At 34.9% G+C, this 16,398-nt stretch overlaps 1 protein-coding gene and 1 long non-coding RNA gene across 2 annotated transcripts; both read right to left on the bottom strand.

Annotated features, from left to right (window-relative positions):
• Positions 1 to 983: 983 nt before the first annotated feature.
• Positions 984 to 15,599, bottom strand: LOC111490523. The gene is made up of 3 exons (XR_002719577.1): positions 15,513 to 15,599; positions 7,688 to 7,690; positions 984 to 999 (listed from the first exon to the last, which is right to left on the bottom strand). It is a non-coding gene; the product is annotated as an uncharacterized LOC111490523 (long non-coding RNA).
• Positions 7,836 to 10,515, bottom strand: LOC111490421 (protein kinase PINOID-like). The gene is made up of 2 exons (XM_023139030.1): positions 9,485 to 10,515; positions 7,836 to 8,810 (listed from the first exon to the last, which is right to left on the bottom strand). Exons 1-2 carry the CDS (start codon positions 10,075 to 10,077, stop codon positions 8,006 to 8,008), a joined length of 1,398 nt encoding a protein of 465 aa, XP_022994798.1. The 5' UTR covers positions 10,078 to 10,515; the 3' UTR covers positions 7,836 to 8,005.
• Positions 15,600 to 16,398: the final 799 nt, after the last annotated feature.

Below are 16,398 nucleotides of genomic sequence, written 5' to 3'. Positions count from 1 at the left end.
GAGAATTTTCAGATATTACTCAAAAGAATCGACACAATACACCTAGTCGATTAAAAAAGTAAAGACTTACTAAATATTTTTTTATAAAATACATATAATTAAACGAACATTAAATATATATATATATATATATATAATCTATTAAAAATACGAATATAAATAATAATAATAAAAGATGTTGCAAAAATAAATAATTAAAAAAGGACTAATTTTTGTAATATTTTATTGATATAAATAAATAAAAAATATAGGTATTGGCGTTGACATGGTTGGTATAAAATTGGTAAACGTAAATAATTAACACCAGCTTTCTAATTTGAGTCATAAAAAGAAGGGTGTCAGTGCGAAAATAGAGGCCTTCCAGAAAGCGTCTAGGATGACGGGTACGTGATGGTAGCTCCGTAACTCACCAATCACAAACAAACACGTGGTAATCAGTAACACTAATTTCCAACCGTACATCCCCTACCTGTCACTTTACCAGGATTATTTTCAAATTAATTAATGTTTTTCTTTATTTATTTTCGCAGAAATCCATACTTATAGGCCGCGTAATACTCTCTCTAGGCACAAGTTACGGTGCATGCCTACCTCACGTGACCCACCCCCCATCAATTTCTCCATTTTCTATAAATAAATAAATAAAAACTTTTATTCTTTTTCAAACCAGAATTTCAAGATAGTCCGATAGTGACTAGAACAACTTCAATTGTAACTGTCCAAATTCACTGTTAGCTGATATTGTCTGCTTTGGGCTTTACCTTTTGGGCTTCCTCTCAAGACTTTAAGACCAACGTTAGACATCACACAGGAGAAGGTTTAAGGTTTTCACACCCTTATGAAGGTGTTTTGTTCTCCTTCCCAACCAATGTGGGACATCACAATCCATCTCCTTCAGGGTCTAACGTCTTCGCTGACACTCATTCATTTCTCCAATCGATGCAGAACCCCCACCAAATCTTCAGGGCTCAGCATCCTTACTAGCACACCGCCTCGTGTCTACCCTCCCTTCGGGGAATAGCGAAAAGGCTAACAAATCATCTATTGTCTAGCTCTGATACCATTTGTAACGGCTTAGATCTACTGCTAGCAGATATTATCTTTTTGGGTTTTCCCCCAACTTCCCCTCGAGGCTTTAAGCATGTCTGCAAGGGAGGTTTAAGGTTTTCACACCCTTATAAAATGGTGTTTTGTTCTACTCCCGAACCAACGTGGACATCATACAATTTAAAAAAGAAAATGAAATAATTAGGGTCAAAGGGAGGGGGAGTATGGTATAGGTCTGCGACGCCGTTTTTGCATTGAAGAAGAAACCGACTCATTGGGAGTGGAGCGACCCGACTCAACGGCTAAAATTCTGACGCCAATCTGTGTTTTGTCGTTGAAAATTAACTGTATTCAAAATAATAAATAAATAAATATATATATGTTTTTTTTACCTTTTTACAGTTCTACCGAGTAGGTATTTGTTGAGGTAAAAAGACATAATGCTGTCTGGTTGACTTACAGTTTTACCACGTTGTAATTATTGCGTCTTTTGTCTCATTGTTTTTTCTTAATTACTCTATCTAATCTTAGGATTAAAGGTTAATTTATTTTGATCTGTCATTTTTCTCAACAAATAATAATAATTCACAAATTTACAAACCCAACAAACAAAATAAATGATTTTGTATATACTTCTCGTGTTGAAGACAGTAGGTGTAACGGTCCAAGCCCACCTCTAGTAGATATTGTCATCTTTGGACTTTCCCTCAAGACTTTAAAACGTTTGCTAGGGAAAAGTTTCCACGCCCTTATAAAGGTGTTTCGTTCTCCTCCCCAACCAAGGTGGGACTCTCACAATCCACCTCCCTTCGGGTTCTAACGTCTTCAATGACACTCATTCATTTCTCCAATCACCCCCTTTTGGGTGTCTATCCTTCTTTAAGGAACAGCCTAAAGAAAACAATATCTATTAACAGTGGGTAATTTTATATTAAATAATAAATGGTTCAATTATGAGTATATAAATAAGAGATATTATCTCTATTGTTATGAGTAATTGTGGAAAACCCGAGAGTAAAGTTATGAAATTATGTGCTCAAAATAAACAATATCATATTGTTGTGGAGGTTCGTTGTTCTTGTCATCTCGATCATTTATAAATTTAGTATTTCATATTTACCGTCAACAAAAGTATAGCTCTTCAAATCATCGAGATAGTATCTAAATTATTGCTATGTTATATAAAATATATGAGAATTTTAATTTATTTATATATATATTAAAATAAAATAAAATGATGAGCTGACTAAAGTTAGAGTTGTTCATGTTACGTTGAACACCAAAGTCAACTCTAATGTCTTGATAGAATCTTCCCTTTTCTTTTTTCTCTTTATTATTCAATTTTTAAATCATGTTTCTCCCTTTATTTCCCTCTCCACTTTATTTTCTTTATTTTACTTTTAAAAAAAATTAAACGTAGTTCTCACTTTATATATATATATATATATTCTTTGATCTTGTCTGTTTTAGTCCGTTACGTATAATCATCAGCTTAACCGTTTTAAAAAGCATCTATTAGGGAGAGGTTTCCACGCCTTTATACGAAATTATTTATTCTCATCTCAGACCGATGTAGTTTCGTTGGCTTTCTCGCGTCGACTTAATTTCCGACTCTCGCTAGTTCCTTATCCTTTCAAATTTTGAGATGTATTTGGATTGGATCAAAAATTATCCGACATAGTTAAAACTCTCTTAATTTTCCCAAACAATGGTCAAGATCTTACGAAGATATTTCGTTAGAAGAGCACACAAGCAAATCTCTCTAATACCTCGTCGAGACTCCTTCACTCCCTGAGACACTTGGTCCTCAAGCTCATCACTCTAGTAGAGTTTTAGCCGCTCTTTTCAGGTAAAAACTGACGAACACAAAAAAATTATTGATAATAATGATCTGAACTTCAAAATCAATACAAATATAATCATTGAATTTTTTAGTTAAAAAGTATCGCTTCGAACAGATAACACGAATTTCATCTACTAATTTATGTTCGGTTCCGACATGTGATATGGTTCGTTAAGTAGTTCGGGATTAAATGATTAATTGAAAAGATTATGATAAAATAGAGTCGACGTGGCAACAGCCTATTGGTGGGTTGGTAAGTGTTTTAGAACAAGAAGGGGGGACAGTGCTTTAAAGAGGGCTGTTTGTGCTGCCTGTTGGCAGGTGATCACAAGGACACTCCATGTGTTGTCAAAACGATACCGTTTTGATTCTTCTCATCAAAATACACGTCGTGTTTTCCACGCGCTAAACTGTACCCTTTTCCACCCAGCGCGTGGCTCCTAAACTCCTTCCTAGCGTGTGGGTAACTTTTACAATCTCGACGCATGCAAAATTATTTTTTTTATTTTTTTAAAAATTATAATTACATGGTATGTTTGTTATATAATTGTTGTAATGATTTAATTTTAATTTTTATTTTTATTTTAAATTGTTGAAAAATTAAAAGAAACAAAGGGATTGATGGGAGAATCTTAGCCGTTGATGCTTTGGTTTTGTCCCACTTATTCCCCACATGATTCTATTATCTCACATGATGAATATCTTCTATGTCTAAGCATTGCTATTTGTGAGACCTTTTATCTTTATAATTTGTTGTTTTTTCGGAGCAATAATCTAAATCGAAAATTTTAATATATAGCAGAAGTGTTTCTATGACTCGATAACTCGACTAACTCGAACTACCTAACTCAAATCATAAACATTGGATTTTGTTAGATTTTTTTATTCGGTTTGGGTTGGATTGAATTTTTGTAACATCGAAAATTAGGTTTGTTCGTAAGTTAGACATTTTTGGTCTAGTCAAACTGACCCACTCGAAAATAGCGTTGCAATTCAAACTTATTCTACTTTAAAAATTATTATGAAAATCAATAATATTTGATATTTATAATCCATATGACTGATAAATATTTGATATTTTAATTTTATGAATTTTTAGTTATTAATATAAAAAAAATTAAAATATATATTTTTTTTTAAATAAGAACCATCCAACAACCCAACAAAATTGGGTTGAGAAAATATCTACCACTCAAATGTGAATAGATCTGAAAATATTATTACTCAAACAAACAAACAGAGTTAAAAATAAGAAATAGAATTGATATCAAGAGTGGAATAAAGCGTTTAGATACAAGCTATCAACTAATATTTAAAAATATAATCTAACTAAATCTTGAGAATAAAATAAAATGTAGTACGGATCACAAAAAACAAAAATTAATTGAATATCTAAAATATATTCTATAACTAATATATTCTACAAATATTAATTAATTCAAATTAGGCACTAAATTCTGACATAAGTTAGATTAAATTGAATTGTGAATTCTATTCCGGTTATTAGGGTCACTAACCCAACTAACTCAAAATTTCTGGTTGGTCCACAAGATTTTCCTAACTCAACTCGTGTACACTCCTAATATATGATAATAATGTAATACCTGACCCTTTTAAAAAAAAAAAGAATAGAAATGCAAAAAACGCGTACAGCCACAGTATGGTCTGACAAAAACATTAAACACAGTCCGTGGCTCGAGTTTCTCGAAAAGAGGGTCGTTACAAATATTCATATTATGAATCCGAACATAGTTCAACGACAAAAACACTAATTATCATCTCGAGGTCGATGGTTGAATTTTTCACCCATTTACTTCCAAATTATCAAAATAATGATGGTTTAAAAAACTAATTTATTAGATTAAGAAAGGAAGTTAAAGTCAAATTGATTGTGAAAGGTTGATTTTAAACCACAAACATTAAAAAATGATGTTTTATGATAATTGAAATTAAGGGGAAAAGTATTTTGTTTTTTTTCATTTTGTTTTGGTAACTTTAAATTATTTTATAATGTATAATTAATTAATTAATTAATTATGTTTTATGATAATTGAAAGGACATAATGTAACTTTATCATCAACGAATCTAATTTCTTTTTCTTTTTGACTTATTTCAATTTTAGTTGAAAATTTCGTAGGAATATTCTAAATAAAAACTTTTTGTCACTAAAGATAACGATGCTATTTTTTTTTTTTTAAAGATAAAACTGTTCTAATTAATCAGGAGAGAAAACTTATCTCGAATCATTTTATCTTAAAAAAGTTCATAGAATTAAATACTCGTAAACTTGCAAGTATAGAAAATCGTGGCTGAAATAAGATTTAACGACCTCGAGTTGAAATAGAAAACATTATTATGTTAATGTAATAATGAAAAACATGAGTTGTACGTAGAATAAACTATCTATAGCTTTGTTCTATGGCTTACTTAGTAGACGTCATCATACATGCATTGACTCTTTAGCTTTACCTCGAAAAATGTTGAACACAAGATTAGTCGAAAAAAATGCAGTTTTCTAAGTATGTATCATGCTTAGGTCTCGGGTAGACCCACTAGGTGGAATCATTTAATTTACTCTGTAGGTTTGGCTATAAGCTAGTGCACATTTACGCTGCTAAAAACCAATAGAAAAGAAAGAAACATGAATAATATCGTGGTGTACGTATCTGTACATAACATGCTAAAGAAGTAATCTATGATCATATGACATACAACATGCATGAAGTCCTGCATTAAAAATTAGAGTTCAATGAGATGGTGTGTATAATACTTCCATACTTATCATGATTTAAATTCCTTACGATGACGTGCATACATATTCACGGTACTTCACTCATGCTTATCATATAACAATATATCATGTGTTTCACAATGCATAAGTATGGTCATAATCGAACATAAAAGGAAGTACATGCATTATATATTTTATTCAGATATCATAACATAAATAATAACACGTAAATATAGCCACACAGTACGGTGTTATTCATACTAAGGAAGTAGCTTGTTGGTAGTTCTTAGTCCGTTTTAAGTCTAATGAAATTAGTTTCGTTCGTCATGGTCTAGGTTAATTTGTCCCACCTAAGCTCAACTTAGGGTAATTTAGAAGGTAGTTTAAATTCTTAGTTCCTGGTCCAATTTGGACCTCCTACCCTCGAAATTTCTCGAGTTCGTTAGGGCTTCTGAATTATCGTTTCACTTGTCTCTTTCATCATAATCATCGTAGTTCTAATCCTCTATTGTAGGCCTTCGAACCGCAACCTCAAGTTTAAGTTCTCATAAGGTTCATGCATTCTAAAGTTCAACCAACTCTCAAGGTATTTCTAGGGGACCCTACCACTCATGATAGGTTCACTACGGAGAACTTAACTAACAAACTCCCTATAGTTATCTGAACCTCTGACAATCGAGCTAGATTTACGATTAGGGGCTAGTTGGCGAATCAGTAATCATCCCCGCATAATCGCATAAATATCTCATGCATGAACAAAATTCAATCAACTCTCAAGATATTACTGCCGACCCCAATTATTTGTGACAGGTTTGCTAAGAGAAAATTAACTAGCAATTCCCAAACAATTCTGATAGATTACAATCGTAAATCATAAATCATATGTCAATTCTCTAGTTATCCATACCAAAAAATTGAGTCAAATTTACGATTAGAGGCTAGTGGGTAAACATTTAATCGTCCCCGTATAACCGTATAGAATCATATGTGTGAACAAATCGTGAACAGAGATATAGCATAATGATCTAAAGATAAATAGAAAATCATGTTCATATTTTAGTTTAAAGTTCAATAGGTTCTTTCTTCGAAAATGTGAATCATAGCAAATCAACCTATTTTTTCTTAAATTAAGTTAACTCATTTCAATTCCAAATTTCTTTTTCATTATCATATTTTCATATATACTAAACCGAGCCAAATCTGAAGTTCTGAGGTGTAATTTACTTGGTATAAACAATACTTTATCCGGGTTTTGGGTCCTTAAAAAAACAAACAAAAATAGAGCAAGATCAAAGTTAAAACGAGAAAATCACATAAAATTGGCCAAAATCGATTTGGTTGGACCGGAATAGTTGGTCCAGCCGAACCAGGCCAGACTAATCGTCACTCACCTAGATCAATGCCTCTGCATACGAGTGCTTCTCGATTTGTCTCCCACCTTCGTTAGATTCTCGAGAGTAATTTTAGTAACAAGATTATTAGTGGTTCTCAACTCAACATTAAAAAATTTGTTAATACTTCCTCCATGTAAATAGTCTTATTGCTCTATTTAAGAATTTAAAAGTATATTTCAGTTCAAAGAAACTCTCCTCTCAAATTAATCATCCCCTTATAACAACAAAAACATATCATGCATCGATATATTATCAATGAGGACGCAATAAAAACATATCATGCATCAATACATTATTGATAGGAACATAGTATGGTAATGTAATTGGGGATGCCTAATCATGATTTCAGTTTCATTGAATTTCAAACTCGTTTCAAGATAATCTTAAAAAACGAGCATACTATGATTCAAGATGCTCGTCGTCAATCAATTAGTTCAATTGATATTAAACTTTCACTTAATCTCTTATAACAAACTCCTGAATATACTATAAGCATTTTTTAATTTGAAGTTTTGATGGGTTACTTACCTAGTTTGACCATGATTTTGGTCATCAGTTTGAGTCCTTCATACTCCGATAATGAGTCGTATATGAAGTGAAAATAAGAGTACATTTTGGTCATCAATTTTCAAGTTCAAGCATCATTAACTCCTCCCAAGTCAATAATGCACCAACTTAATTACAACCATATAAAATTATATAATGATCAATAAATCTATTTCTTGTTTTTTTTACTAATTTTGAAAAAATAGTTGATTTAAACGATTTAGATTTAGCAGTCTATCTTATAGAATACTTTTGCAACTGCATTGTATTTGATTTCATTTATTAAAAGTACATTATTAAAAAAAACAAAAAAAAAATCTCAAAAGTCGATTAAAAGAGGTGGAAAATAGGAGCAGATCGAATATATACACGTTTTGATCGTGCCGGTGACAAAATACGGAAGTTAGGTTGCGCCACGAGGCGTTGGAACCGCCGTTGATTATTCAGAAGTAATCGAACCCGGCCGAATCAGCTGCCTTTTCCATGGATTTGGCCACCGGCGTCGCCTTCCGCCGTCGTACGCCGGGGACCTCTGGCGGCGTGAGAGACCGAATGAGGGCGAGGTTAAGGCCTTTGAAGAACGGATGCTTCTTAATGTCGGCAGACCCGCGTTTTGAACCCAATCTCCGGGTCGGGTCCTTGTTGAGCAAACCGGATATTAGATCCCGCGCGTGGTGCTCAAGCGCGCCGGAAGTCTCGGCGGTCGGGAACGTCAACGGCTTCTTTATGATGTTCCTTAGCGTCGTCTCATTGGATGAGGCTGCAAACGGCGTCCGGCCGAAGATCAACTCATAGAGAAATACGCCAAAAGCCCACCAGTCAACAGCGTTGCCGTGTGACCCGCCGGCGGCTACTTCCGGCGAGACATACTCGTGAGTACCGACAAAGGAGCAGGACCGGGCGGAGACGGGCTCGGCAACGAAGAGCCAGTTCGGGGTCAGGGTTTGGACCTTGCGTGACCGGAAAAGCCGGTTGTAAAAGCAGGAAAAAGGGCTGGTAGTAGCGGCGGAGGCGGTGGGTATTGTGTTAGTTTTGGGGTACGCCATCGCATCGGGGAAGGCCGGATTTGGGGAAGAATCCGGCGATTCAACAGCCGGAGTGGCATCCGAGCAGAGAGATAGATCGAAATCCGACAGCATGATGTGACCGTCCGATCGGACAAGGACATTCTCCGGCTTAAGATCTCTGTAGATGATTCCAAGCATGTGAAGGTACTCTAAAGCAACGAGAACTTCAGCAGCATAAAACCTGAAAATTAAGCATAACATTACAGATAAATCACCAAATTACAGGATAAAAAATTCAGGTTTCTCAGTTTTTGGGTATTTTGTTCTATTATATTGTATTGCAGTCCTGAGATTTTGCTTGTACATAAAGCAAGCAACAACATAATACAAAACTAATCTATAGACATATATATATACATATATTCACAGTTCATGTTGCAGTAATTGCTTGCACAAGAACGCAAGTAAAAGTAAAAATCAAGAAGAGAAAACCAGAGGATAATATAATCGAAGCCCACACTCAATGAAAATGGAACTTGTTTTAAATATTAGCAAAAGAATGCGGCAAAGTCAGAAGATATCCGAGCAATTTCGTCTGCAGAGCAGAGTGATTTAATAAATAAAAAAAGGAATAAAGAAATAATAATTTCCATTGAAGGAGACATCACAGAAAGCTAAAGCAGACAAGATTGTAACATCTCAGGTTTCACATCACAAGCAAACAAAAAACATACTGAAAACTGCAAAATTAATTATGTACATGTTGCATATTATCTTTTCAATTTTATACAGAGAGGATGGTTGTTTTCAATCGTTCCAGAAGAGTTACAGCTTTCCAAGAATCTACATGGTATCTCAGTATTTGCAGTGATGAATTTTAGCATATACGATTTTGTTTTTATGGACATGAATTACCTTGCGGAGCTGAGAGAGAAGCGTTTACGCGGCTGTTTATGGCGGAGAGAATGCAAGTCACCGCCGGAACAGAACTCCATGACGATGCAAGAGAAATGAGACGCCTCAAACTCAGCGTAAAGAGTAGGCAAAAACGGATGATCCAGCATCTTCAGTATTTTTCTCTCCATTTCCGCCCTCTGCACCTTCTTCTTCAATTCCAACGCTTCTTTATCCACCACTTTCATCGCGTACAAACACGAATCGTCGTATTCATCGTCATAGCCACCGTCGGTCAATTTCCGCAACTGACATAGATAAACCGTACCAATGTCGCCAGCGCCGATGCGACGGAGAAGCCGAAAATCACGGAAAGTAAGCTTGGATTTCCGGCGACGAATGGCGGAGTAAGCGAAATCAGACGATCGGTGAGGCTTCAAATCGAGACTCTCCGGCGAGAATCGGGAGGTAGGAAAATCAATCGCAGCATCAAACGAGAGACGACTGAAGCTACTACAACTTTCACTGCTCATAGAGTTCTGACTCGAATTCGAATTAACGGCTGCTTCGTAACCTAACTCCGCGTCTGATCCTCGAGCGAGCTCTTCTAACATCTTATATTTAAAAAAATCCCCAAAAAATCACAGGACGTTGAAACAAGGCGGCAAGAATGAACGGAATCTAAAAAAACACTGTGCGCTTAAAAAAATCGGCCGAAAAAATTACAGAATCAAAACAGAAACAATGAATCGAGGTTGTTCTATGGCATTCGAATCAGATACCAGAAGGAAGAAGAGAACAGGATTAGTTTGGTTTGGTCTGGTTTGGTAGCAGAGGAATGGGAGGGTGAGGATGAGGAAGAACAGTTAAGAGTATTTTTTGTCGTGAAGCGGAATCAGAGATTGCAGGCTTTAATTTCGATCGGAGCTGAAAATTAGGGTTTGTGTAGCAGAAGAAAGAGGTCTGTTCTTGTTGCAGAAGAAAGAGAATACGGACGAAGAAGAAGAAGGGAAGTTGTCTCTGCCGCTTTCTTCTTTCTCTCTCTGATTCCCACAGAACCTATTTTTAGAGAGAGAAAATTAAACTAAAATGAGCGATGGAAGCGCGAGAAGTAGCTGTGTTGGTATTTATGCTTAGGTGTACGGACGCTTTGATTCCTAACCCTGGTTAAAACTTCAAATCCCCCTTTTAACCATAGTTTACTTTACCAACATGTTCATCTAATCTATCATATTCCCGCCTTCATCGCATAGACATCTCTACTCATAATCAACAGAGTGCGGAATCACCATCCCGATCTCCACAAAAATAAACGAGAAATTTCGTACATACGGGAATTACATACGAGGTGGGAACGGGAATATCGTTGCCCATTAGATATCTCTAACCTTAATCAAACTATTATGCTCAATTATAATCCGTGGAGTCTCGTCTTAAACGAAGTTGTTAAGAGTGAGAAATAGACATAAATTGGAATCGAAGATGTGTATTAATCATAACTTTTAAATAAATAGGATACAAGCTATCAACTAATTAAATATTAAGAATAAAATAAATCACAGATATAATATCTAAAATATATTCTTTAAATATTATATTTTAACCGAAGTAAATAATTTAGATTAAAGTAGAGAAGGTGAGAGTGAGTGGGAAATCACCTTCCCGATTCCCACAAAAATAAATGAAAATTAAAAATTTTAAAAAATAAATAAAATATATTCTAAAATTTTTAATTTTAAATTAGTAATAATTAATTGATATTTTATTTACCATGGAAAAAGAATGTATATTAAATAAATAGTACAATGGCACTCAATTTGTTATGGTATTTGTTTATGAATTTTTTATGTTTTTTTCTTTTTATTTTATTTATTTTTAAATGGTTAACTAAATTAATAAATAATATACTTTTTCATAATTTTAAATGAAAACTTTTAATAATTTGTTTTAAAATACTCTAAAATAAATTTAATGAAATTAATGCATAATGACTTTTTCTTTATGGTGATATTAAATGGTTATATAGAAATATTTCATTTTTCTAAAATAAATAAATCAATATTTTATTTGTTACGTTTTTAAATTAAGTTACGTATCGTTTAAAAATAGAATTAAGATCGTTTGCTTAATTGATAAGATTCTTTATTCATAATCATTTTTGTGAGATCTCATATCGGTTGAAGGGGGGAATGAAGCATTTCTTACAAATACGTGTTTTAAAACTGTGAGACTGACCACGGTACATAACAAGTCAAAGTTAACAATATCTACTAGCGATGGGTTTGGGTCGTTACGGATTTCATTTGAGAATATCTATTCGCAGTAGGGTTGAAATTTTACGGATTTCATTGATAATTATAAAAATAATAATAATAATAGTAATTATATAAAAGAAAAAAATTGGAAAACAAATGCTGAAATTACAAAAATACCCTCCAATTTAAAGTTTTCTCAACTTCAGTAGAATAATTTGTTTCATTATTTACGATCATCGATTCAACAGGTTCGAGTTCTTAAATGAAATTTAATTAAACGATTGATTTAAGATGGATTAGGGCTGACCCTTTGAACAGTACAGGAAGCATCGAATGCTCTTGTTACAGAATAGGCAGGCTTAAAAAAAGCTACATCGGGAAGCAACTATAAGTCGATATGCCAAACTAAACTCTCCTTAATAGAAGGGTCTCACCCCACTTATCACGCCACGCACGAAGATCTTTCCATTGTCAGAGGGCTCTCTCTTGAACAGACTCTTAAAGGTTAGGTTACTACCTGCTTGCCTCTACGGAAGAGGTTTACTTTGTACCGCCCGGAGGTCATATAAAAACTTACTTAATTAAGAAAGCCTCCTAACCATTATTATGCATGTGACTAAATTAAATTAAAATTATGATTAAAAATAAGTAGGGACATAAGAAACATGCATAAGCTTGTTGTAGGGGCAAAAGTGGAATTAATAAATTTGGATCTCAACACCCTAATTAAGTGTATCCCAACTAAGTAACATGGACAAGAATGGTAGGTGCAAGTGTTTTCATTTTTTTTTTTTTCTTTTTTCTTTTTTAAATTTGATGGCATAAATTTTGTAAAATTAAAAAAATAATTTATTTGGGTTTAGTCCGACACTCAGTAAATGAGAGGTGTTAAACGTAGAATAGATTATATCTGTACTGTTAAGATAATCTATTGTATTATGTTTGTTATCATGAATTAAGGAGAATCTATTGATTCCCTGGTTTGTTACAATATAATCCTCATTATACGCATCTATAAATACATAAGGTCGTGACCCATATAGGTAAATGAGAGGTACTTGAATGAATTGAAACGACATCCAAATGAGAGCAATTTTAAAGATATGATGACTTAAAAAACGTCAAAGAATTAAAAGTTACTAGTTATACCAACAAGATACACCTTCTTTCTCGGTGGCTAGAGATGTTCTTCACGCTTATAGACGAGAAGTAATGTCGGGATTCTTATCTAATAAATGGTTATTTGATAATAATATTCAAATATATTATAAATGACATCAATTTTGACCTAAAATTGAATAATTATGAAATCTCTTTCAATATTATTTATGAAAAATTACGTAGAAAAAATGCTATAAAAAGTCTACGATAGCATTTTTCGTATGCTATTATATTCATTATTTCTTGTTGTGAATAGTGTCACTAATCATGTTTTAAGGCAACTATTTGCTGAATCAACTTAGATCTAAAAATTTATGTGTATTATCAACATAGATGTCTAACTACTTATCAGGCGGGTCCGATGAGACGAAGATTCTTCGTTTGAACGAGAAATATAGGAAAGAATGAGGAGAGATTTCTATCTATTAGATAAATGGGGTCGGGGACAGGAATTATATTCCTCGTCCCTTTCTCCACCCAATTCTTCGACTCACTCCTATCCCCGCCCAATACCTTGATTTTCTACGTCCCTCTCCATTTCAAACAATGAGTTTTTTACATTTGAATTAGTCTTAAATTTAAAAATTAAAATGTGACGCAATAAATATGATATCATGTTTTTATTTAATATTAAATTTTTTAAAAGAAAAAGAAAGGAAAAGTAATATGTTGAGAAAAACCCCTAATTTGTGGACCAAAATATCTTGGAAGAGAGACATAGAATAATACCTTTCCTCTTTCTTCATACATAACCAATGGTTTCTCACCATGCTTAATTTTAAACCATACATTTATTTCGACAAAAAGATTTTGATAAAACCTATTCGAGTGGATGAGATTTAATAGATTTTTAGTGTGATAATCCCATATTTTTTCGAGAGGAGAACGAAACACAAGCATGTGGAAACTTTTATATAGCAGACGCGTTTTAAAGTCATGAGGGGAAGCCCGAAAGAGAAACCCTAAAGAGGACAATATCTGCTTGCAGTGGATCTGGGCCATTACAAATTGTATCAGAGACAAACACTGGACTATGTACCAACGAGGAAGGAGGGTTGTTCCCCGAAGGGGGTAGACACGAGGCAGTGTGCTAGTAAGGATGTTGGCCCCCAATGAGGGTGGATTTGGTAAGGGTCCCACATCGATTGGAGAAAGGAACGAGTGCCAACAAGGAAGGATATTGTTCCCTGAAAGGGGTAGACACGAGGCGGTATGCCAGTAAGACACTAGGCCCCGAAGGGGGTTGGATTTGGTTGGGATCCCACATCGATTGGAGAAAGGAACAAGTGCCAGCGAGGAAAGAGGTTATTCCCCGAGGGAGGTAGACACGAGGCGATATGCCATAAGAACACTGAGCCCCGAAGGGGAGTGGATTTGGTTGGGATCCCACATCGATTGGAGAAAGGAACAAGTGCCAGCGAGGACGTTGGGCCCCAAAGGGGGGCGGATTGTGAGAATGGTTAAATTTGTGCTTCTATGACACTCGAATAAATAAGGAGTACATTAATGAACTAAGACCACATTTGAGAAAGTTATTAGCTATACCAACAAGGTGCATTTTTTTTTCGGTGGCTCAATCATAAAAACTTCATGGTTAAACATGTTTTGTTTGTAGTGACAATCTTTACTCTTAAGAAGCAAGAAGTAGGTAACATGACCATGTCGTATTGGAATTTAGGGTTCATCAGGAGGTTTACTAGGCCACTTTTTTTTTTTTTATTCTTCTTTTTGGAACAATAAGTCAAAACCAAACTTTCACTATTTACCTACATGCCCTTGGCTAACTTAACTCCCTACTATGGTTAACTCATCAAACCTAACCTTATTTGATGGTCTTGTTTGGTTTATATTCATCTAGCAAATGCCCATTCTATACCTTCCATTGAATGGTATGATAAAGAAATATTGTCCAAGACTAACTTTAGGTAATGCCATAAATGTGTTTGATACCAGCGTCGTACTTGATTTTGTAAAGTTACGGTAAATAGCAAGAACGTAAAGTTATAGTCGTGTACTTTGTTTCTAGCAAGGAAGAATAGACGTTTCCTGCATTATGTCTCCTTATCGTCTAAGCCTAATGTAGTATTGTAAGTTAGAGAATTAGGCTATACGTGGCTAATTAGGTCGAGTCTTTTTCGTGGCCCACATTATTGATTGAAAGTTTCTTTAAGTAGATAATAATAATGTCATATGTGGTTAAAAAAAGTCTCTATTGAGTTGAGACGGATGCATGAGAGTTACAAGGCTTTACGTGCATGTTGCTATGTATGTTTGAAGTTGAAGCACATCTCACCGTGCTAATGTTCAAGAACTGTGGTTAGCTTAGTTGTCATGATATGATCGTTAACGTTCTTAGTGGTGGTGGGTTCGTGTTGTGAAGTTGGATAATCTAAACAAATCAATAATATTGTCTTTCAATTATTGTAACGACCCTAGCCCACCATTAGCTGATATTGTCTTCTTTGGATTTTTTCTTTCGAGCTTTCCCTCAAGATTTTTAAAGTGCATCTACTAGGGAGAGGTTTCCACACCCTTATAAAGAATGTTTCGTTCTCCTCCCCAACCGATGCGGGATCTCACAATCCACCCCCTTTGGGGCCAGCATTCTTGTTGTCACACCATCACGTGTCTACCCCTCTTCGGGGCTTAGCCTCCTCACTGGCACGTCGCCCAATGTTTGGCTCTGATACCATTTGTAACAGTCCAAGCCCACCACTAGCAGATATCGGCCTCTTGCTTTCTCTTTCGAGCTTCCCCTCGAGGTTTTTAAAACGTGTATACTAGAGAGAGCTTTCCACACCTTTACAAAGAATGTTTTGTTTTTCTCTCCCAACCGATGCAGATCTCACCATTATATTAATCAAATAGTGAAATTCTACGACTAGCTTGATATAATTTGTCCAATTCAAAAGCCAATAATGCAAAGGTCAATATTTTAATTCTTTTGATCAATTTTTTCAATGGATAGCGTTAGTTTCAAAAACTAGAAAGCAAACAAAATATGATAGGATAATTAAGCACAAACCCAACAAATTGTTACTATTGTTGCCTTTTTTTTATATTTTGGTATGTGTACAATGATACAAAATGACAACAATTATTGGTCATCTAAATCCCATAAAAACATCATTAATACATTCAAAATCTAAATTAACTCCTCAGTATAGACTATATCCACTGTGATATCCCACATTGGTTGGGGAGGGGAACAAAACACCCTGAAGGGCGTGGAAACCTTCCCTTGAAGGGAAGCCTAAAAAGAACAATATCAGCTAGCGGTGGATCAGGGCCGTTACAAATGGTATCAGAGCCAGACACCGGATTATGTGCCAGCCTTCTTGCTGTTCGCCAAAGGGAGGTCACGAGGCAGTGTGCTCCTAGTAAAGACGTTGGGCCCCGAACGGAGGTAAATTGTAATGTCCCACATTGGTTGGGATGGAGAACAAAACACCTTTTATAAGGGTGTCTTCTCGCTATCGCCGTAGGAGGGTAGACACGAGACGGCGTGCTAGTAAGGAC

The sequence above is a fragment of the Cucurbita maxima genome, unplaced genomic scaffold (genome assembly GCF_002738345.1).
Source record: "Cucurbita maxima cultivar Rimu unplaced genomic scaffold, Cmax_1.0 Cma_Scf00015, whole genome shotgun sequence".
Classification (NCBI taxonomy): domain Eukaryota; kingdom Viridiplantae; phylum Streptophyta; class Magnoliopsida; order Cucurbitales; family Cucurbitaceae; genus Cucurbita; species Cucurbita maxima.
Note: the sequence above shows the minus strand (reverse complement) of the source record. Positions and strands in the feature narration are given on the sequence as shown.